The 21,063-nt window shown below is 44.9% G+C and overlaps 2 protein-coding genes across 2 annotated transcripts in view; one reads left to right on the top strand and one right to left on the bottom strand.

Moving 5' to 3' along the window:
* PIGL (phosphatidylinositol glycan anchor biosynthesis, class L) overlaps positions 1–16,863 on the top strand; it is a 61,994-nt gene extending 45,131 nt beyond the window's left edge. Inside the window, exons 4-7 of the mRNA XM_009328659.1 lie at positions 1,153–1,220; positions 9,313–9,344; positions 14,856–14,989; positions 16,207–16,863. Coding sequence (XP_009326934.1) covers positions 1,153–1,220; positions 9,313–9,344; positions 14,856–14,989; positions 16,207–16,305 — 333 coding nt within the window. The 3' untranslated portion in view covers positions 16,306–16,863. The remainder of the gene's footprint in view (positions 1–1,152; positions 1,221–9,312; positions 9,345–14,855; positions 14,990–16,206) is intronic.
* A 1,060-nt stretch (positions 16,864–17,923) lies between these two features.
* CENPV (centromere protein V) overlaps positions 17,924–21,063 on the bottom strand; it is an 11,306-nt gene continuing 8,166 nt past the window's right edge. The window contains exons 2-5 of the mRNA XM_009328658.1: positions 19,958–20,056; positions 19,060–19,129; positions 18,549–18,663; positions 17,924–18,194 (exon numbers count right to left, since the gene is read on the bottom strand). Coding sequence (XP_009326933.1) covers positions 18,070–18,194; positions 18,549–18,663; positions 19,060–19,129; positions 19,958–20,056 — 409 coding nt within the window. The 3' untranslated portion in view covers positions 17,924–18,069. The remainder of the gene's footprint in view (positions 18,195–18,548; positions 18,664–19,059; positions 19,130–19,957; positions 20,057–21,063) is intronic.

Genomic DNA, 21,063 nt, shown 5'->3' with positions numbered 1-21,063 from the left:
CTTCCCTTGATCTTTAACCCAGTACTTCAGGTCCTGCATATAAAATAGATTTTGAAAAGGGAGCTGTGGTGAGTAAGCAAGGCAGTAGCATTTCCTTCCCTGAAGAGAGAACAAGCTGGCAAGGAAGCAGACATTGATTGAAATGTAGGGAGGTTATGGTTTCTTCCTGGTCATAGAGACGGGAGCTGTGCAGAGCCCTGCTGCCTGGCCTCTCCCAGAGCAAAAACCTAACTTTAGGCTGTCCAAGGACTGTCACTTTCACCATCTGGAAAACCTACCAGCACACATTCCCTGTCTGCTCCACACTTTGCGCGGCCCGTTTGTCTTCTAGGTTGGAAGCGGGAGCCTTTAAGAACCCCCTTCACAATACTGTGCAGAGTGAGCCCTTAGGGTGGATGCTTCACCCCTGACACATTATTGATAGGTCTGAGGGCAGGGAGCCGAGGGTATTCTGTGCTTTGGACGGTGACTTGTTAGTGCTGTGTTCACACATTACTTCTGCATTATGAAGTTCCCATTTCTCCCTGCAGAGAAGCAATAAAAAATATGATCTTCTCATTCAGCGAAAAGCCTGACTTGCTTGTAAAAAAAGTGCAGTCAGCTGATTCTTTAAAAAGGCTTGTTCTTATATCAGATTATTTTATCACTATGTTATCCTGTGATGAAGCCTTGTTACAATCAGGACGGTAGTACATGATTGTGTTGCTCTTGTTAAAGCAATATGTCCTGATTCACAGTACAACAAACTATAGTTTCACCCTGTAATCTGCAGGCATTCTAGTATGTTCTCAAATCCAGGAGAGAGTGATTCACAGAGCTGGACCTCTTGGGTCAGGAACAAGTTTGCAAAAGATCACTCTGAAAGTAACCTTTTGGCCTGGTAATAAGTAACAAGTGCATCCTGCCAGTGGGAACATGATATTTGTCATCTTTCTGTTGTTCAAGCTGTTAGACTGTGTAGTCGTCTAGTTCCAGAGTGTCTTGTTTGTTGAGTTGTATTTCTGTAGCATGAGTTCACACGCAAGGCCTCATTGTGCAAGACAAAAACAACTCTTTAGATACAATGGGCTGGGACAGTACTGTGTTAGAAGTCAAAGTTGGTAACTGCATTTTCCTTCTTCAAATGATTATTGTTCTATGATTTGTTTGCAGGTGGTAACCTTTGATGCAGGAGGAGTGAGTGGTCATGCTAACCACATTTCTCTTTACGCTGCTATAAGGTACAGTGTTCCGCACACTTAATTGAATGCCTCACTATAGTGTTACAGAGTGAATGTGGTGTTTGTGTGTAAGCAGAAAACTAATAGCTAGAGCCAAGAGCAGTATTAACTTAACGGATATAACTGAGTGCTAGGCTGTGGGACACGATACTGTTTGGAGAAACTCTTACAGCTCTGTAAATGACCTACAGCATCCTTTATTATTCCATCTGCTGGTGCTTTGCCAGTCTCCCTTTCACTGGGCCCTCTTTGCTCTTCCTGTCCTTGATCCCACTAAAATACACCACAGATCACTTTGCACTTCTGGTTTGAGGAGAGTATGTGAATAGCTGATGCCTGAGCTGGCGATAGCTGGATTTTGGAAAGTTCTGCACCATTGTTCCAGAGGATATTGCCATCCTGTCTGGGTAACTGAATTTACCTCTCTGACCCAAGAACATTGCTCTTTCACTGGAGCTGTCCCTATTTACCACTCTTCCTAAGTCAACTTGTTCCTTCACCACTTTATTCTTTACATTCTGAGAATCTCTGTCTCTGCGCTGTGATGTGGGAAGGTTGCTAGACAAAAATCCCTTGTATTAAAGTCACCCAAATTCTGCTGGCAAGACAGCTACTGTATTTTATTTTAACCCTCTGTTCATTCAGACCTCATTGTGTCCTGGAGAGATCTCCCCCAGAGCTGCCCCTGCCTTTCCCAGGCAAGAGAAGAACTCTTTGCAACTATATCTTGTATTTTTAGCACACATTTGTTTTCTGAATCATCTGTGCAATTCAGATAACTCTCTGGCTCTCCTTGCTAACAACAACACAGTGATTTGCCTTTCTCACTTGCCTAGAGAAAGCTGCAGTGCCACAGAACCCGTTCTGTGACCTACTGAACTCCTCTGGGAAGATGCTGAAAGTCTTTGATGCTATCTGGTGGCTGGAATTCAGCGTTAGAGGGGATCATGGCTTTTCCCAGCAAGTTCTGAAATACCCTAGCAGAAGGAAAAGGGGTGGAGTTAAAGCAAACTCTGTGTTTGTTTGGGCTAAGCGGGGAAATGCTTTCCGGCACAATGTTATTTGAGACGTGAGTGAGGAACAGAGGTTGATGACCGATGCTTATTGGCACAGAGGTACTAGAGAGCTTCCAGCTGCCTGGACCTCAGTGTTTGCTCAGTCAATTGCCATACGGCCTGCAAATGGGAATGGAGGGCAGATTGTTAGGTGTCCCCCTGCATCCTGAAGAGATACAGGGAAAACAAGCTAGCAGCTGAATTATGTATGAGAAAGTTAAGGAAAACTCTCAATTTTAATCCCAGCTCTACTGTTGTCTCACTTTGTGGCTGTGCAGAAATCACTTTCCCACCTTTGGTTTTTTAGGTTTCCTGTGTGTGCAGTGGGGATGTTAACCCTCTTCTTGCCCCAGAGTATGTTGCTAGCAAGTATTCATTAGATGCAAGCCCCTTGAACTCAGATCTTTGCATTAGTCCTTCGCCTACAGCAGAACATCGTCCTGGGCTGATGAGATAACGTGCTGATAGGGACACCAGAGCATAAGCAGCTCTCATTAACTTAGGGCTGGTTTGTTTCTTGTCTCTCTTCCAGTCCTGAATCAGCAGAAATAAGCATGGTGGCCCAGTCATCTGCATGTGGCAAGAGTGATTCTGTGGCCACTGAAAGGTTAAGTTTATTTTTAGTGGCTTGCTTGCCCTCATTATTTCTCAGTTTGTGTCATGGAGGAAGTAGAGCGTGACTGCATCACTCCTGATTTTCAGTGCCCTGATGAGTTCTCACATATTGGCTAGTACAGGCAGAGCTGGGAGCATATGCTGAGGCTTCTCACGTACCTCCCTGACAGCAGGGCTTTGCAAAGCAGTGGTTGCTGCCCCTGGGGCCCCAGTGTTACATGGCAAGAAAAAGGCAAATGAACTCTCCCCTCCAGGTATCATGTGCAATGTATTTATTAACCATCTTTAAACAAGGTCTGCAGGGTTCTGCCTCCACTGTGGCTGTAAGTGGAAAGGATGAAGCAGAGGGCTGGTGCAGTGATCCTCAGCTCTTTTGGATGCTCCCAGTCTGTGGGAGATAGATTTGTGCCCACTATCTAAGAGATTACTTTCTGCGAGAGCAGGGGTAGAACAGGCTGTGTGACCCATGCCACAGCTCCGTGCTTCAGGGGGTGCAAATTACTGAACAGCTTCAAGGAACAAAACAGTTCAGGAAATGGTCATAGCTGAGCAGATGCTCAGTAGTTTCTGCTAAGGGCATAAATATTCTTTCTAGTGTCTGGAACAGAGGTTATATTGAAAGGAGCAGGAACTATTCAGAAGAAATGTGCCCTTCCCCTTGCAGCAACCTTTCTCCTGACAGCTTGCAGGGAGTCCAGCTGCTGCTATGTGCCTAGGCTTCAGATCTGGAGGAACTGTGAAATGCCAAGGTTTGAGAGTAGATCTGTTCTTCTGCAGGGGAAAAATAAGAAAAAACAGGATGGGAGAGGAACACAAATTGCTATTTGATTTCAGTCTCCCCTGGGAGTATTTCAGTTCTGGCTTCCAGATGGAAAAAAAACCCCAACCCAAAACCAAGAAAATCCCACTATAGCGAAGAAGGGAGAATTGGAAGCGATCCTCTGTAGCTCTGCTTCTTTCCCCATCACCTTGATTGGGCAACATCATTCTCTCTTACCCCCCAAAACAGGAGCTTTCCCTGTGGCCAAGAGAGGCTGGATCCTGTACATGCATCCACAAGGAAGAGCAGGTCTTGAGTGACATCAAGGTCACTTTACTCCCCTCTCAGCATTTGGCCAGTCACTAGGCACTATGGTAATAAAGCATGGTAAATACTGCATGACAGGAATATTTGACAACCTCTCTTTCCTGCACTTTGAAATGACAGTGTTTGCACTGAGATCACATGTAATGTCGAGGTGGTTTAGTTTTGCATGAGTCATTGTGCATTTTGATTTTAAACAAGCCCTCTTGCCCAGTAGCCTAGCAAATAGGGGGCTGTTGGTTTTGTTGTTTGCTTGCTTGCTTAGGGGGGAGAGGAATGGTCTTTGTGAGGGGGAGGAAGGACTGGACCACTTCTTTTCTTCAGTGAGCTATCAAATCCATTTCATCCCAGCTAGAACAGAAAAGAATAGTCCTTGTCTGCTTAGGGCAGAGCAAACTGAGTGGAAAATAGGAGCTGCTATATTTAACTACTGTGCATTATGTTGTTATAGCAACTGCATCCATAAAACTTATATCAATGATGCCATATAAAAAGCTACATCAAAGTATCATTAGCTGAGCCTATTCTCGTCGATTCCATTTGGAAAAACACCTCTCAGTCCTGCAGGATGTTTCTTAACATTTGCCAACTCAGTGGTAGGTTGTAAAAGAGACTGTGCAGAGGTGCTGTTTGGGAGCTTAGTGCTTTATCACTCTTGAGTTGATTATGATGCAGCTTGAGTGCCACTGATGTCTTGTTGTACTTACATGTCACAGCCTAACTATTGAATGCCCCATTTATGAATGCCATGGGACATAGCATCGTGCAGAAGGGTTGCACTGAGGCTCCCTGAAAGAGGAGGATTGATTAAATGCCAGTTTCAAATAAGTATATCGAAACAATGAACAGTGCATTGTCCAGCCAAATCCCACAGACTCGGTGGGTGCAGTTCTCAAAAGCCACCAACTGCATTACATCCCTAGAAAGCACAGTTCTGCTTGTATTGAATTTCCAAGGCCAGGTCTTTCAGGATGTGTTGAGCAGGAAGCAAGCTGTTTCTTGGGTGGTTAGCTTGATGATAATGAATGGTATCCCATCTACCATTTTTATTCGATGCCTTCTTACAGTGTGGGGCTAGAATGGGACTCTGATCTCTCATTCCTTTTAAGCAGCTGTAGCCCGTGCATTTCAAGTGAGTGGCATCTCTTTTATGTTTTTAAAGCAGGGTGCTGTTTTGTATTTCCCTTGCCTTTTCCCAGAAAATCCTTTTTTCAAAACTGGTTATTATTTGCTCTGTCTTGGAAAAGGATTTCCTGTGTCACTGATGTGTTTGTTTGGGATTGTTTAGTCCCTGCCAGAGTTCTAGGTTCCCTGCAAAATAAAGAAGAGTGTTGAAGAAATAACAGGTTCCAGTATCTTATGTTTCAGCCTGTCCTTTCACAGTCCATCTCACTTCTGGTGATTTGCTTTACTGATCTTAAATGTCCCAGGGGGAACTTACGAGTGGTGGCTGTGATTGCACCCAGACTGCCTCCATCAGGTCAAGACAGAATTGTCCTCCTCTGTTTACCCTTTGTGACTCTGTCCCTTCCCCTCAGAGGACTCTGCCCTATGCCTGGCATACATCCCATAGCTGGGTACGTTGTCCTAGATTTTATCTCATTCCTTCGCCCCTGCTCCCTCCTTCCTTACATTGACTAAGTTTATTCATCCCAGTGCCCTCCGTGATACTGTTGAGAGCCAATAGGATAGAGTTGAGCACAGGGCATCAGCATTGCAGGGATCCCCCCCAAAGAAGTTTTTTTCCAAAGAAACAGCCTCAAGGAATGTCCTTCCCAGTGTCACTAGGCTGCTAGCAGCATGAGTGGAGCAGTGACACTGCACATTCTTCTCCCAGACAGTGCAGGGACCAAAGCACAGAGCCACAGAGCAGCTCTGTCAACTGGAAGATCTTGGAATCAACACCTTTTTTTCTGACTGGCAGAACCATCTTTTGCCACTGCAATACACGTGAGTACAGAGTGCCTGACTAGTGTTTTACAAACTGCATGTTGCTACATGATGTAGTTCAGGGTGCATGGAAATGGAGCCAGAAAGTCCGGTTAGGGAGGGAGGAGGCGTTCCAGATAGCAAACATTCAACATCTGGCAAGTATATCCCTCTAATGTCTCTGTGATTCCTAGGAGACTGGCTGTTCTTCCTCTTTCACATCTGTTTCATCAGATTAATTGGGCAGATTAGAGGTTATGATCCTAAATGGAGCCCCAATGCATCTTTAAGACATCCATTCTTTGCCACGCTCTTCAGAATTGTATTTCCCCTGCGCTCTACAGCAGCCAGCACAGTCAGTTCAGTGAAGGGTTTTGCCTTTGGCACAGGAGACTATTTGGAGAGTGAAGTCATTGATCTCAATGAACAATTTCTCATCAAACAGAACATCACCAAAACTGTAATCCACCCACCAGGGCATCAGTCCTGCTTCTACCCCCGAGGCGTTCTGTGTTCCCCAAGACGGAGGTTTCAGCTCCATCTTGACTTGTTCCTTCTTGCCATCATGGGGAGGTATCAGTGGTCAGTGCCTCTTAGGAGCTAGCCCACTCACTTTGCTGGCATCTTTCCTTGAGGATGACTGAATAAAGATGGGGAATTTGGGAACTAGCTCAGTCTTGCAGTTTGTAGGATGAGGTTTATTGGACCATTTCAGTTTTTCTGCTGAGCAGATGCAGCTGATAGCTACAGACAGCAAGAGCTTTCAAAGCAGCTGGTCCATGAGGGAGGAGCCGGTTCTGAGTCCTTGCAGTGCAAAAATGGTGGGTGCCTTCAGACATCTCACAGCCTTTTGAAGTTCTTCACTGCAGAGAGTCCCACTTTCCTTCAAATGTGGATCTGAACCTACCACAGGCATAATAAAGAGGGTGCAGTGAGAGGTGCCCTGTAATCAGCTGGCCTCTGGGACTTTGTGGACAGGTGAGAATAAGCCACCTTAGAACACTTTATGTTTAAAAAGAAGAAGAATTTGTAAAAAGTCTCTCTGGAAAAAAACACATGGAAAGAGCTCCTGAAAAAGAGCCTGTTTGTTTGACTTTTTGAGATTTTATGCCAAACTCTCATTTCACCCAAACCACAGCAAGTCCAATCTATAAAACAACATTCCCAAAATGGCAACAACAGAGAGCTGCAACCTCTCCCCTACTTGGAAGTGTCCCACAGAGACAGCTCCAGCAGGGTGGAGATGAGAGCGAGAAGATTGATTTGGGAGAGGATTGGCTAGTTTTATGAACGTGTGCAGGAGGTAGAGTTTTGTGTTTCTTTCTCTCTCTCTCTCTCTGCAACCACAGTTCATTGCCATCTCTTGCCTGAGAAATACAAACGAGCAAGGCTGCAATTCCTCTGCAGCATTATAGCTGGGTGGAGCCCATTCCCATAGCTCTGCACTGAGCCTTGCCGAGTGCTGAAGCATTTGGCTCAGGACAAAAAGGATAAGGAGGGAATCAGTTTCTTCATGCCTGTTCTTCCAGATCAGTGTCAGGTCTGCCTGGCAGCAGCCTTGAGAACCTTTCGGTAAATGAAAATACAGTTTGTGTCTCCCTGAACCTTTACACAAGCACAAACTCCTTAATTTGCTGCTGGATCAAACTTTCCTTCCCTGCTGAAACGTTTCCATATGAACTGGATCTCATCTTGCTTCTGTTTCTAGTGGCCAGGAATGGTTATTATTAGTTCACTCTTGGAGCAGCTCTTCACATCCTTTAATTTGCTGTCAGTTAGTGCTTTGAAGGTCCCTCTATGGCAGCACACCCAGAACAGACACTAGGACTTTGGATAGTTAGCCAAATTTCACAACCACTCACTGCTTTATCTCTCCAAGCTTGTTTTAAAAAGTTCCCACCCTGCTAGCTTTACCAAGTGCTGAATCACTTTGGGTGGCCAGATTCTAGTTGTGAGGGAAGAAACCTCTGGCAGAAGAGCAGAGCAGACATTAATGGAGATACTTAAACCTTCTTCCCCCCCAAAAAAAAAATTGCTGGTAATGTTTACAAGGCAACATTTAACAATCTTTGTCAGAACTGTAGGACTTGAGTAGTGGGGTAGAAGGTGGCCAAGTCAGTATTACAAGGCCATTGTTTAGTAGAAAATGGTATTGTTTACAGATCTTTGGCTCTGGAGAAGAGGAGACCATTGGCAGGAGAATCTATTTAAGGCATATGTCTTCTCATTGCTGTTTGAGTTCTGCCATGACCTGCATTTCTGGCTTGACTTTTGCTTTGAATTGCTTTGGGTATTCATTACTCCGTGCTTCCTATTTTGTCTACGCCTGTGTAGCTAATCCTTTTCCTTGAACTTAACCAATAGCCAGAGATAATCCTAGTTTGAAAGTGACTGGAGAAACATAACAGTTTACATATAATGTATGTTTTATCCTGGTTGATTTACACATGAACTGTCACATTGTCCTTCGTTAAATACACCACTTTAAGATGATAACAATCTCTTTAAATATTACACAGGGTTAAATAACTTTTCTTTTTTTATTTCCCTTCTCCTTTTGGCAAATGTTCCATTGTTTGGACTTTTTTTTTCTTATGGAAGAGCAAGCCTGGGTGTGGGACAGCTCTGAGTGCCATCTGCTGGAGACCTGCTTCCTCCCATCCCTGCGATGGGCCAAATCTGGAGGCGATGCAAATGGTGATGCGAGCATAAGTGCTCTGAAGCTATGAACTAGGCTAGAGCAGGAAAAACAAGAGAATTAAAAAGGAATTGAAGCTAATACCCTCTGATGCCTTCATCATATCAGGATCATTTGCTTACACTTCTTGATAGAAGTACCATCACTGTTCACATCTCCTGCTCTGGTCCCCTCATTCTGTTTCCAAGGGATGCATTTTTGCTACAGAGACTTCTCAGGACAGTCATGAAGGGATCAAAGTCTTTGTGAGCAAAAAGTCAGAGCAGCTTCTCAGATGTCCGAGCGCCAGCACGGGTTAGAAAGAAAGAAGCTGGTCCCCGAACAGGAGGTGCCACTGAGGCAATGTCCCCGGTCAGCAAACACAAGATTTTAAAGAGCCAGTGCTCTCAGAGGTGAATTGGCAGCCTCTTTGCAGTTTCCCTTAGTGCAACATGAGAAGTTTGAGAGCAGGTTGGATTTATGGAGCTTATTTGTTCTGTGTCCCAGCAGCCAGGATGAGGAAAGGAATGGCAGAATCATATGGGGAATGAGACTTACCACTGCCTGACATGTGCATCCAGTGTCGACTCCTGAACATTCTTACAAGATTAGCCATTGTAAATGTGTGTGTATTAAGAGAAAAGGGTTGATTTAGCATACAGAGTTTATACCTGTGAAATCAGGATTTGAGTAACATTGAGTGTTTACCCCCATGTATCTCTTCATTCACAGGTACCTGCATTCAGAGCGGAAGTTACCTGAAGGTATGTCACATTACGCATCCATGACCCTGCAGGCATTAAGCAATCGTCTACATGAATGTTCTGTCCAGGGTTTCATTTGCCTAACTCACCTTTATTTGCAATGCAAATGAAACCCACAGCTGAACTATTCCTTGCCCTTTTATCTCCCTGCAGTTTTTTACCAGCTCAGGCTTCTCTACAGTCACTTTTCTGTCCTTCAGGGTTTTCCTGTCTTGGTGGTATGATTCAGTGTCTGGCCTATGCCTCTGGCTGTATTGTGTGAATATGAGTGCTATTCCCAGGTCTCTCAGCTCAGTCCCAGAGTTTTTGGTCACATCTTACTTATAAGCCTTTTTTTGTGTGTGTGTGTGAAAAGGGCCTCAGAAACCATTACCAGCGCAGCCAAAAATGGTTGCATGTACCAAGCTAAGCTTCCATCAAAATGTGGTCAGTATGGGAAAGGTATCTGAAATCTGCACTGGCAGAATAAATTGTTGGAGTGGCTTCTTTCACCTGTAAATAAGCAAGTATTTCTGAGAAACTCTCTGTACAAGTAGGGAAAAGAAAGAAGTGAAGGACAGAAGCACGCTGCTCCTGACCCCCTTTTCTAGCTGCTGTCCCAGAGTAGATCTGCAGCCCTTATCTCTAGCAAACAGTGCCTGACTCAGGGACAAATTTGTGGAACTAGTTTAAGCACAAAGCTGTGAGCTGTTTGGACAGAGCTTAGGAAGGTGGCTCAACCAGGCCCACCCAGTCAACCTCCTGCTCCCTCAGCAGTCATCTGGACTTTGTTTCTTCAATTCTAATTCCCGAATCATTGTAGGATTTGGATGTGTCACAGCAAATCAGTTTTAATTCCCTGCTAGCAGCAAGTTGCAGACCAAGATCTGGTGGAGAGAGCATGAGCCAAGATGGCAGAATGCCGTTTAACTGAGTTCTGACTCTAGTCTCTTCAATTCCCCCATCTATGAAACAGGAGTATTAATGCCGCCGTCATTCCTAGGACCTTTTCTTTGTTTACCTTTGGGATGCAGCAAAGAGCTCTGTGTGTGCTGTGTGCCGTACAGAGAAAGAACAAGGAACTGCAGTGGTAGATGTCACTGCTAGATGTCAGGCCTTATCTAGACTGAACCACCCTCATGTTCTGTTCATGCAGGTTTGTTAGATATACTGTGGTCCTGAATATGGTCTGCGCCTCAAATTGGTTCAGGTTCGAAACAGACCCATCTATAGACAACATTTCCATTTCTCTAGCAGCATCAAGAGACTCCTGAAGCTATGTGAAAGCCTTGCTGTTCTGATTACATCACATCTGACATGACCTACAAACACCAAAGGAACGGGGAGCTCCCATGCTGCTGCTTACGCTAAGCCTTTCCAAATATAGTTCCAGTCTCATTGAAATTCCCAGTATTTATAATTTGATCTGGCAGGCGTGCAGGGCTGTGCATCAGAGGGGCTTAATGAAACAAGAGTGATGCTGGGATTGAGGCTGTCTGGATAGAGCTGAAAGGCATGTCCAGGCCATGGAAATGTGCTGCTCTCCTGTTGGTAAGAGGGAACTATTTGTGGGTGAACCTGTGCAAGCCCATGTGATCAGGGAATCCACAGAAAATCTCTGCAAATGCAAAAGCCAGCTAAGCCTTGCATTGCCTCACTGATATGCAAATGAGCACCCTAAATATCCTGCTTTGCTTTCTAATGCGTTTAGCCAGCATAAACACAACAGGCTTCTTATAATCTGTAGTCAAGTTCTCCAGTCCAGGCACAAGCACATAGGCTTGTTTCAGGAAGCCGAGACAGCTGCTGGATATGCATCCACCCCTACTACTGGCCCCATCCAGCTATAACCAGCACTCTTCCAAAAGAAAAAGAATTGGTGTGCTAACGTCTGTCAGGAGCAGTGCAAGCCCTTAGCATGCATAGATCTGCTAATTTCTCATTCTAGGCATACTTGCTGCATAAGTGATTTGGAAGTAGAAAGCCAAGCCGAACAGGCTGCAGGCTTCATGCACTTCTATTCTAGGCCTAATCCACTAGCTATATTGATCTTGCCCTTTCTGCCAACCCAGAGAGGTTGTATTACACTGTTAATCCCATCCTGCCCAGGTCACAGTCACAACAGGCTCTGAAAAGCTTCACCTGCTGGTGTCATAGGAGTAGACTAATCAATGGCAGCACTTCTCTTATCCTGCTTGGCAGGGAGCAGCCTGTTTCTCTGAACCCTTTTCCATCTCTCCCTGGACTGTACATTCCTTCCCTGCTTCATTTCATCTCACGTTCCCATGTGGAGCAGCCTTTGCTGTCAGCATGTGGAGATCCTTGTCGTATCACTAACACAGAAGACTCTTACAGTGCCCTTCATTTTGTGAGGCTTGAATGCCATTGCTTTGCCTGATCTGACCGATAGGGACCCAGGAAGCCAGACTGATTAATACTGAAATCACTTGCAGTTGTTTTGAGCCCTTATTGCTGAGCTTTGGGGAACAAAAGGGCACAATTGCTGCATGAATTAATATTTCTTAGGGAAAAAATTATGAGGAAAGGGAGAGCACATTTTGTTAACAGAGCAGCCCAGGCTTCAGAGATTGGTGGTGGGTAACCCTACACCGGGTTCTCTTCCCGTCATTGCAAGTAGGAATTCACATGGCATTGCCAGAGTCCATTAACAACCATCCAGGAAAGGAAAGACCCATTGCCCCGTGTTTGCTCTAGCCCTGTCCTCCCCAGTAAGCACTGAAAAGCAAACAGGTGGCCAGTGGGAATGCTGACTACAAGAGCAAGGAGATCCATATCTGTTCCTTTCCTCTGCTGTGCCACAGTGCAGCACCATACTAACTCTTTTCTCTGAAATTACCCACCAACAGATTGGGACTGCTAAGCAGCCCAGAGGATCTCTGCAGAGAAGCAGGGGAAGAGTGGTTCCCTTACTCATGGCACATCACAAGTTTGCTTCCAAGTTTGCTGCTTGGAAACAAGAAGTGTCTTTAGTGGGAGTAAAAGAACTGTCAGGGCACTTCCATGTGCAGCTGCAACGCTTGGCCCTGCAGAGCATCCTTTGCAATAGCAAGCTGAAACCTTATGGCAGCTAAACAGCAACTGCTCTGTCTGTCACTTGTCAAGGTGGACCATGAGCGAGACAGGAGCTCAGGCTCGCGGTCAGGAAGTGGCACAGGCCATGCTGGTCACACAGCTGCCTGCATTCCCGCACGTCCAAGGGACTCGTTGCAGGGAGCTTAGCAGTGCCGTCGGTCCTTCCAGATCGCATTGCACAGCCGCTGCTCTGCAGGGACGGGCACGATGACCATGCAAGGGTTGGATGGCTGAGGCTGCAGTAGGACGGGAGTAGGGACATGGTACAGCACTGACATAGTTAAGACAGGAGGGCCTTCAAGGCAGAGGGGTGCCAAAAGTGATCCTAACCTGGGCAGCCTGGGCAAGGCACTGCCGGCAGGGACGCGGGCTGTGGGTCCCGGCTCCCTCGGCAGCTGGCGGACACCGCCATCTCCCGGCAGCTCCTGGCAGGCCGGGCCTGCAGCAAATGTCCATGAGCTTCAGGAGGGCTTTTCCTCCGGTTCCTGGCACAGCACAGACTTATGTCAGCGTTTGTCTGGATGGAAGTGCCGGTGATTTCCCTTGAGGCCTCCAACCCTGCCCACTGCTGCCCACAGCAGGAGAAAAAACTCCTTTGAACGCTCTGTCCACCCTACTGGGGAGTCGTGTCCCAGGATCAGTGCAGAAAGAGAACTGGAAGGGGAGCACGGTCCTGGAGCCTTCTGTGATACTGAAATAAAGTTACCAGTTCTGCTTTTGAGAGTGGAAAAGGGTATTGAAAAGTTGGAACAAATTGTACATCCTTCTCTTGAAGGAGAGAGAAGAAAAATGAATTGAAAGATGCTGGAGGGAGTCCATCAGGATTGCCATGTCCTGCCATTGCAGGTTTTGGCTGGAATAAAAGCAAGACCTTTCTTTGCAGTGAAATGAGTTAGTGTCACTGGGAAGAGGCAGGGGACACAAATCACTTGTGAGGGGATTTGTGGAGGATCATCCTGTACATGCTGTTTGTTCCTGGGTTCAGTGTGTCACAGACCCCTGGCTGGGGAAGGAATGGTGCTTGCTGGTGGGGTATCTTTCAGTACCATGCTCTGCCTTGGAGACTGTTGCGGGCTTCTTCCCTTGTGTCTCCAGGAAATTAATTCACCATAAGAGCAGCAAGTTTTGCTTTCCTATCTCATACTTGATAGAGGCTAGACTGAAGGATCTACCAAATGTCCAAAGTAGGGAAGTTAGCAGCAGGTTGACTGTTCAGATCTTTGTGGGATGAGATTCCTTAGCAGATCTGCCCAAAGGGCTCCTAGCAGAGGCATCATCACCTCTCTCACAGAAACCTACCTCACGTAGTTACTCTTTTCGGAAAAGATGTTTGCTTCTGCCCCTGCCCTGGAGAGTCTTTTCCCTTAGGAGGACACAAGTCCTGCCTACATTTTAGAGCCAAGAGGTATTTGAGCACCACCAGTTTGCTTTGTGCTCAGGACATAACAGCTTAAGCAGTATTAGACATGTGAGCACAGGCTTCACACACTAAAATGGTCCATTAGGCAGCCTCTGTAGCAATTCAGCATTGTTCTTTGTCTCCTTTGTATAATTTCACTGTTTAAGGGTACACTGAAGAAAATCTCACTGCAGATCTAATTGTATATCTGACCACCTGTGTAAACTGTGACTTTGACCTCTTCTGTTGAACTTTAATACAATGTCTGAAGTGTGGAGCATAATCACAGCAGCTTCCAAGCCCTAAGAAATCCCAAAGCAGCTCCCTTGAGAGCTACAGGCTGTTAATGGGACCATCAGTAGCTCTGAGCTCATCAGTGAAGACAATTGAGCCATGGTAAAAAAAATAGCAATTAACTTCTGAGTTCAAGGGGCTCTTTAAAACAGAAAAAAAATTCCACACCAGTAGAATCTTTATACATGTTACCTTCATCTGCTTCATCACAAACATCTGAGCAATGAATTCTGGAACTCTGTTAAAGTGTAACTGCCTGCCTGAGCTAATATTTGGTACAGCCATTCCTGAATCTTGTAAATATTTTTTCTGTAGCAAAGAATTGGAGTAGAAAGAGGAAATTTCATTTTTGTAGCTGAACCAGAGACTGCGGTTTTAAATTTCCATTGTATGATATAGTGCCAGCATTCAGAGAGCCATCCTCTGCTTTTTCCTTTGAGTCTAACTATGTAGGAATAATTTAAATTATACGCAACAAAAAAACCCAAACCCTCTGGTATTCAGAGCTAGCTTTGCTTTCCACAGACCACATACAGAACAAGAACCAGTACAAATGGTCATAGGCATGCACTGGGCACAAAGAGATCCTGGTGGAAGCACAAGTAGAAGTCGCTCCCCTTTGGCACAGAAAAGATCCCCGTGGCCAGTAGTACAGGGGAGCCTGCAAAGACCTGCTGAGCCTGGAGAGATGGGCACCTTACAAGAATACCGTTGTTTTGAAATATTGATCCTCTTTCTCCGCCTAGGGTGCCGTGTGCTCCTGCTTGAATCAGTGAATCTCTTCCGGAAGTACATCTCCGTGCTGGATGTACCCGTTTCCTGCCTCCTGCCCAGAGATGCACTCTTCATACTCACAGAGGAGGAGACTGAACAAGCCAGGGTGAGATGCGTGGTACCTGCTTAACCTGTCTGAATAGCTCATCATCATTGTGAAGATTCTAGTCAGAAGTGTCATATTCACAGAGAACTCCATAAATAATTATATACATGGATTATAAATGTCACTGATGAACGATCTTCAGTGATTTGTAAAACATGAATGGACAAGACAGGTTGTTTCATGCGCTGTGTGGATAGCAGGACAGGGCTGAGCAGATTTGCAGCTCAGAGATCTTCAGTAGTCACAGTGCACTGAGTTTTACACTGTGTCCAGGATGTAGGATGTACTTCAAAGGAGTCTGGATCCAACATAATATTCTGAACATGTGAGTGGCCTGTCAAAGAATGGCATGACTGCATGCCAGGAAAACCATCCTTGGATCATAGCTCTAACTAAAGATGGATACAGCTTGTGAACTTGTGGTTCTGCACGAGTTCCCTTCTCTACTGTGTACTTTTTTAACTATTTTGTTGCATGAGATCTCACACATTTAGTCCACAGTTCCCTATATCAGAGTCTGATTAGCTCCCCTTCCACAGGATGTAAACATTTGCCCAGCAAACAGTCCTGTTAATCCACAAATGATATACACAGAACTTTCCTGCTTTTGAGGCTGCGATAGAGTTACGTATGGAAACTGCTCTGATAAAGGTGGCATTATTCTCTTGTGTTTTGTGTTTCTGAAATCTGACCTTTCTAAGCTGGTGCACCATAAATATATATAAATATTTAAATATATAAAAATATATTTAGATATATAAAATATATACATATTTAAATATATGAATGTAACTATGAAGTTTCAGCTGGCAATATATGGTCGGAAGCAGCACGCAAAGTGTTCTCAGATGCACAGCTATCAGGTTTCTGCTTCCCCAGCACGTGAACACCCAGGCGTGAGATCACACAGGGAGGAGGAGCTATACGTGACAAAGAAACTGTCACAGCACCAATCTGCAGCTGATAATGCCCTTTCTAGCAGGACCCCTCTGAACATTAGGCAGCACAACAGCAGCCACACAGGGGCAGACAGGCCTCTCCCTGCCCTTTGGCCCCACAGAGTAGGCAGCCTTCTACCTCTCACTAATTCTTCCCTGCTCACTGAAAACAAGCTGTCCTATAAACTGGCAGTGAACCTCACAGGAGGCCTAGGAAACTGCGCTCACATTAGGTCTGGAAGGTTCTTGTAATGCTTTCTCAACTATTTTTCCTTCTAGAGAGCCATGCGGTGTCATCGCAGCCAGCTCCTCTGGTTTCGCCACATCTATATGCTTTTCTCACGTTATATGATGATCAATTCACTCCGTCTTCTGTAAAAGAAACGCCGCTCACAAATTCAGGAGTAAAAGAATGAGCAAAAAAAAGACCGTGTCAGGCCAAGGACTAAAGAAAACTCACCTGTTACGTGCTCAAGAGGACAGGATTCTCTTTGTGTAGCATTCTCTCAGACTACAAAAAACAGGCTGTATGAACTTGCTTCTGAATATCTTGTTGCCTGATACATTAAGATGAACAGGGTTTAACAACTACTCTATTTTCTCACTGTAGAAGCTTAAATAGGATAAGAAATTTGGATTAACCTAATTAGGAGTAAAATGCAGGAGTATTCTGCATTGGAGAAGATATGGCACAAACTGTTTTTTCCCAAGAGGATATAGCTGCGAGGACTGCTTGGCAACTATCTCTTGGTGCTTTTGTAAAATCCAAGTATCAGGAGTGACTTTTCAAAGATCATGCTATCGCCACAGATAAAACCAGAACCACAAGACCTGTCTTAATTCAGTCAGAACTTTAAAAAGCCAAAGCTTATGAATAAAACATCAGAAATCATACAAATTTCTCTAATTGCACTGATCTTTGCTGCTACTGCTGCTTCTTTCATACACATTGTGTTGCAGGCTCCACCTTCTCGGAGTCCCCCTCATGAAACATAAGCATTTCTTCTTGCTTCAGAACATGGGGCTCGAGATCAACTCACAAGTCTCAACAGGACACAAGAATGAGGTGCAAGAGACCCAGACTGTAACTAGGTCTTTTATAGAACACATGCGGAGATAAAAATCGCAAGAGATGTTTTAAAAGCTGCTCTGCTTGCGTAAATGACAAATGCAAGAGTTGAAGATCCTCTCCCTTTATGTTTAAAGGTAAGTGAAGCAGCTTTCAGTGGTTTCATTTCTTAGTCTATACAGAGACTTTACTAGTGATTTGGGTTTCTGTGGGGTCACGGTGGAGCAAAGTCAGCAATACTTAACATTTCTGTAGGCCTTTGCACTCATTAATGTGGGCTCACATCTGCAGGAGGCATCTTTCCTGGATCTACACAGTTAGTCACTGCTGTGACTAGTCAAGATCAGAGCCCAAATTGTGTAATCTGTTGCTGTGAGCACATCCTCCTCCTGAAGACAACAAATGAGGTCCTGGTTGTACTGAAGTACGTGCCCATTGTTCTAAGCGTATGACAGTGTTGAACTCTGTTCCCTGGCCATGAGTCAGTGCCTAAGCATATGCCTACTCAGCCTTAAGTAAGTCCAGCCTTAAGCAAAACAGTACTTAATCACATAACTTCAGTGGCCCCTCTCTTGCGTACAGCTAAGCACCTGTGTAAATGCTTTACTGAACTTCAGCCTGATAAGCTCTTTCAAATCCCCTTTAACTCTAAATCCATGGTCAATTCACTGAAGTCAATGGAGGAAAAACGGTGTTAAGTTAGTATTATGTCCTAAGCAAGAGATTATCTTATATAGGGCATTTTTATAAGCCAGACTTGAAACACAGGAAATATCCATACAAGCAAAGATTAGATTTTTTTTTGTACTTTGCTCTGTTTATTGTGATTTAAACTTTAGCAAAGTACCAAAGGGCAAAGCAACAAAATAGCAGCCCTGGGGTGGTTTCTGGAGCAGAGGTAGTCTGAAAACTGAAAGTCACAAATGAATGGGACAGGCAGCATAGAAAGATTTATTTACGAAACAGAGAACAGATAACAATAATGTAGAGATTGATTTTGCCAACCCTCACCCAGGAAAGCCCACACTACAGTTCTACGGCAGTGCTCCAAGTTCAGCTGCTGGAAGGGTATGTCAGGGTTTTGACATGTCTCTGATGGTCTTATGTTCCTTCACTGCCTTCTCCCATTCCTTGCCATTGATATCCTCTGTGACAATGGTCTGCACGGTGCCATCATCCAGGCAATGGGGCGCTATTCCTGAAGAAAGACAGAGTACACAGAAACCTGCTTTTCATAGCTAAAGTGTGGGAGATGCCCGCACCACTCTGTGGATGGGGCATCTCAGGGAATGGTAAATGCTCGGTCCAGCTATTGCTGTAAGTTGAGGAGCCTAGATGAGAAACCTGTCAGAAGCCCAGAAGTCATGGCTAAGACTGTTTCTTATGGAGGAGCTACAGGTTCAGACTGCAGTTCCAGATGTTTAGCACTTTAGGAAGAAACTCTTAAGACAACATGCTGCTCACTGCTGTCATGTTAGTAGCCAATGGAGTCTTTATCCAAGGTTTGCTTGGTGGTTAGCTTTGGTTACCACAGTTTACTCTTTCTACCTACCATAACCATCCGGATTAGAACGAGGAGTATAAAAGCTCTGTACACCACAGGTCTTGCAGAATGTGTGCTGGGCACGATGTGTGTTGAAGGTGTATGTTGTCAAATTATCAGCACCCTAAGCAAATGAAAAGCAATGTAAGTTTTCCACAAAAATAGATGTATTAATTACTTTCTATGGGCCTGTAGCTGAGAAATGTAAAATTTAAAATACCACCTTCATGTCTTTACTTCAGATACAGAGTTCTGCATTCATGCTCCTTTTCTGAACCCCTGTGTTTTGTATATAAACGTGTCCATCCCAGTCAAGCCTAAGAACTGCAAGAGCTCTAACGTCAGCTCACTAAGATGCACTAACACACCCACACCAGACTGCATAAAATTCAGCCATTTCCCCCAAGCAGCCATAGACAAACTTAGGACAGAAAACTGGCTGCCACTTGCATCTTTGAGGATGACACTGGATTATACTGCTCGTGTTCATGGCCATGCTCTTACTGCATTCTTACTCTACCTTCAGCAGCTTGAAACGCGACGCTGGGACAATGAAGTGTCTGTTCTGTTTCTTTGTGCAAATGCTGCAACTGTAAAAGAAAAAGCAGACCTTTCTAGAAGCAGCGGACAAGTTGTAGTACAGCAATCGGATCTAGCATGGACCTCTTGACAACAGAAATTCCACTGACAGCTAAAATGGCTCCTGGTTAGCATCACAGAGGTAAGCGGCAAAAGTGGACTCGTGGTATCAGTAGTGTTTGGCTAAGCACACCCATGGAACAGACTGACCCTACACCGGTACACCAGTAAGGTATTCTCCTACACCAAACATTATATGCTATTTTTTCTTCACATATAAAACTCTCAGCGGACATAACAAGGACAAACTCTAGAGAAATCCATTTAATCTGTCAGACTAGGCTTTGCCAATTTTGCCAATATTAATTACCTTGCAAACAAGAAAGTAAGATTCAGAAGTTTATGAGCTAGAAGCAAACTAGTTGCAGGCGAAGGGGGATCACTATTGAAATCAGACACTGTTGTAGTTTGAAGCACATGTGGTCAGAGATGTAACGTTCACTTGAGAAGGCCAAGTTAAAAAAGGATTGATGTGCTTTGAGCACACTGCACTTAGAGGAAACAAAAAGCAGATGGCTGAGCACCTGTACTCATTAGATCTCTCCTGACACTTTCTGCATGAGCACGGATGTGAGACCTGAAGTCCTGCCCAAAGAAGGAGCACCTGAAATCACCAGCACTGATCCCATATTGAATCAGGACATAATTAGGGTTATACCCTATGGAAACAGCTCAGAGGATGTTCTGCAGTTGTGTAGTCTTTTAGCTCTAAGGTATGGATTGGAAAAGCATACGAGCTTTTATTCATCTGTGAGAATAGGGAACAAAAAAAAACTCACTTGCAGTTAAAAACATGCAGATCTGCTGACGCCCAGACCTCAAAGCGGACGGCTCCGCAGTGACAGCCTCCTGTGTGTTTGACCAAACCTCTGTATTCACTGGAGAGAGAAACAACAGAGGGTTTGTGATCATACTTTTTTTTTTGGCCAAGAAAACAGTAAGTCTATATACTACATTATTCAATTCCGCTTTGAGCAATTGCAGAACACCGGAAAATGTATCCACTCAAATGTATTTTAATAAAAAGTACCAGAGTGAGATAGAGAATGGCTTTTGTCCTCTGCAGCAATTGCTTTTCTCATTTAATTAAAATGGTGAAAAGGAAAGAAAAGCAACAGCTCAAGTAAAGTACACTCCGCATGCAATACAAAACATATGCTCCCCTGCCACAGTCCAGGTCAAAATGCTGACCCAGGCTGCAGCACTATCCGTGCACAACAGTACATAGAAATGAGTGGTATTACCACAAGACAACTGGGAATTGAATTTTCCCACAATTTTCCCACAACTGCTCCAGCACGACTAATATTCCTCCATTTAAAAGCTGGGAAAAGCAGAGATAAGTGGATTCTACATCATATTTGAAATGCATTTTATTTTGTATTGTAATTGCAGAGGAACTTCATCAGGGAATTTCCGAGCTTGTCCTTCTCCCTCTCCCCTAGGACACCTCCATAGCAACTAGGCAGAATCACCATGCTAGGTCAAATGCAAAATGCAAAGGAAAAACCTTTTCCTTTCAGATTTTCACTCCCACGGACAGTTACTGATTACAGTCCAGTGATGATGTGCTGTTCTCTGGAAAGAAAGAGCACAGGAAATGGGTGGAGATTTAGAAGCTGAGCTTCACAGATCCCGCACGGTGCCCCCAGGGGCATTTTTTGACGGGAGAGCCCCACAACACAGGAAGCTTTAGCATAAAAAGCCACTTTCTCCGTGGTGCGTGCGGACCCCCTCCCCTTCTCTGCAGCTCTCCAGAAGCCCGTGTTTACTGCTGTGCAAACGCTGCTAAGAGGACGATGATCTAATGGGGGAAGGAGCCGCCGGGCAGGGCGGCTCAGCCTGGGAGCTGCGGGAAGAGCCGCCCCGGCCCCGTACTCACTAG

The sequence above is a fragment of the Pygoscelis adeliae genome, unplaced genomic scaffold (genome assembly GCF_000699105.1).
Source record: "Pygoscelis adeliae isolate BGI_AS28 unplaced genomic scaffold, ASM69910v1 Scaffold347, whole genome shotgun sequence".
In the NCBI taxonomy this organism is placed as follows: domain Eukaryota; kingdom Metazoa; phylum Chordata; class Aves; order Sphenisciformes; family Spheniscidae; genus Pygoscelis; species Pygoscelis adeliae.
Note: the sequence above shows the minus strand (reverse complement) of the source record. Positions and strands in the feature narration are given on the sequence as shown.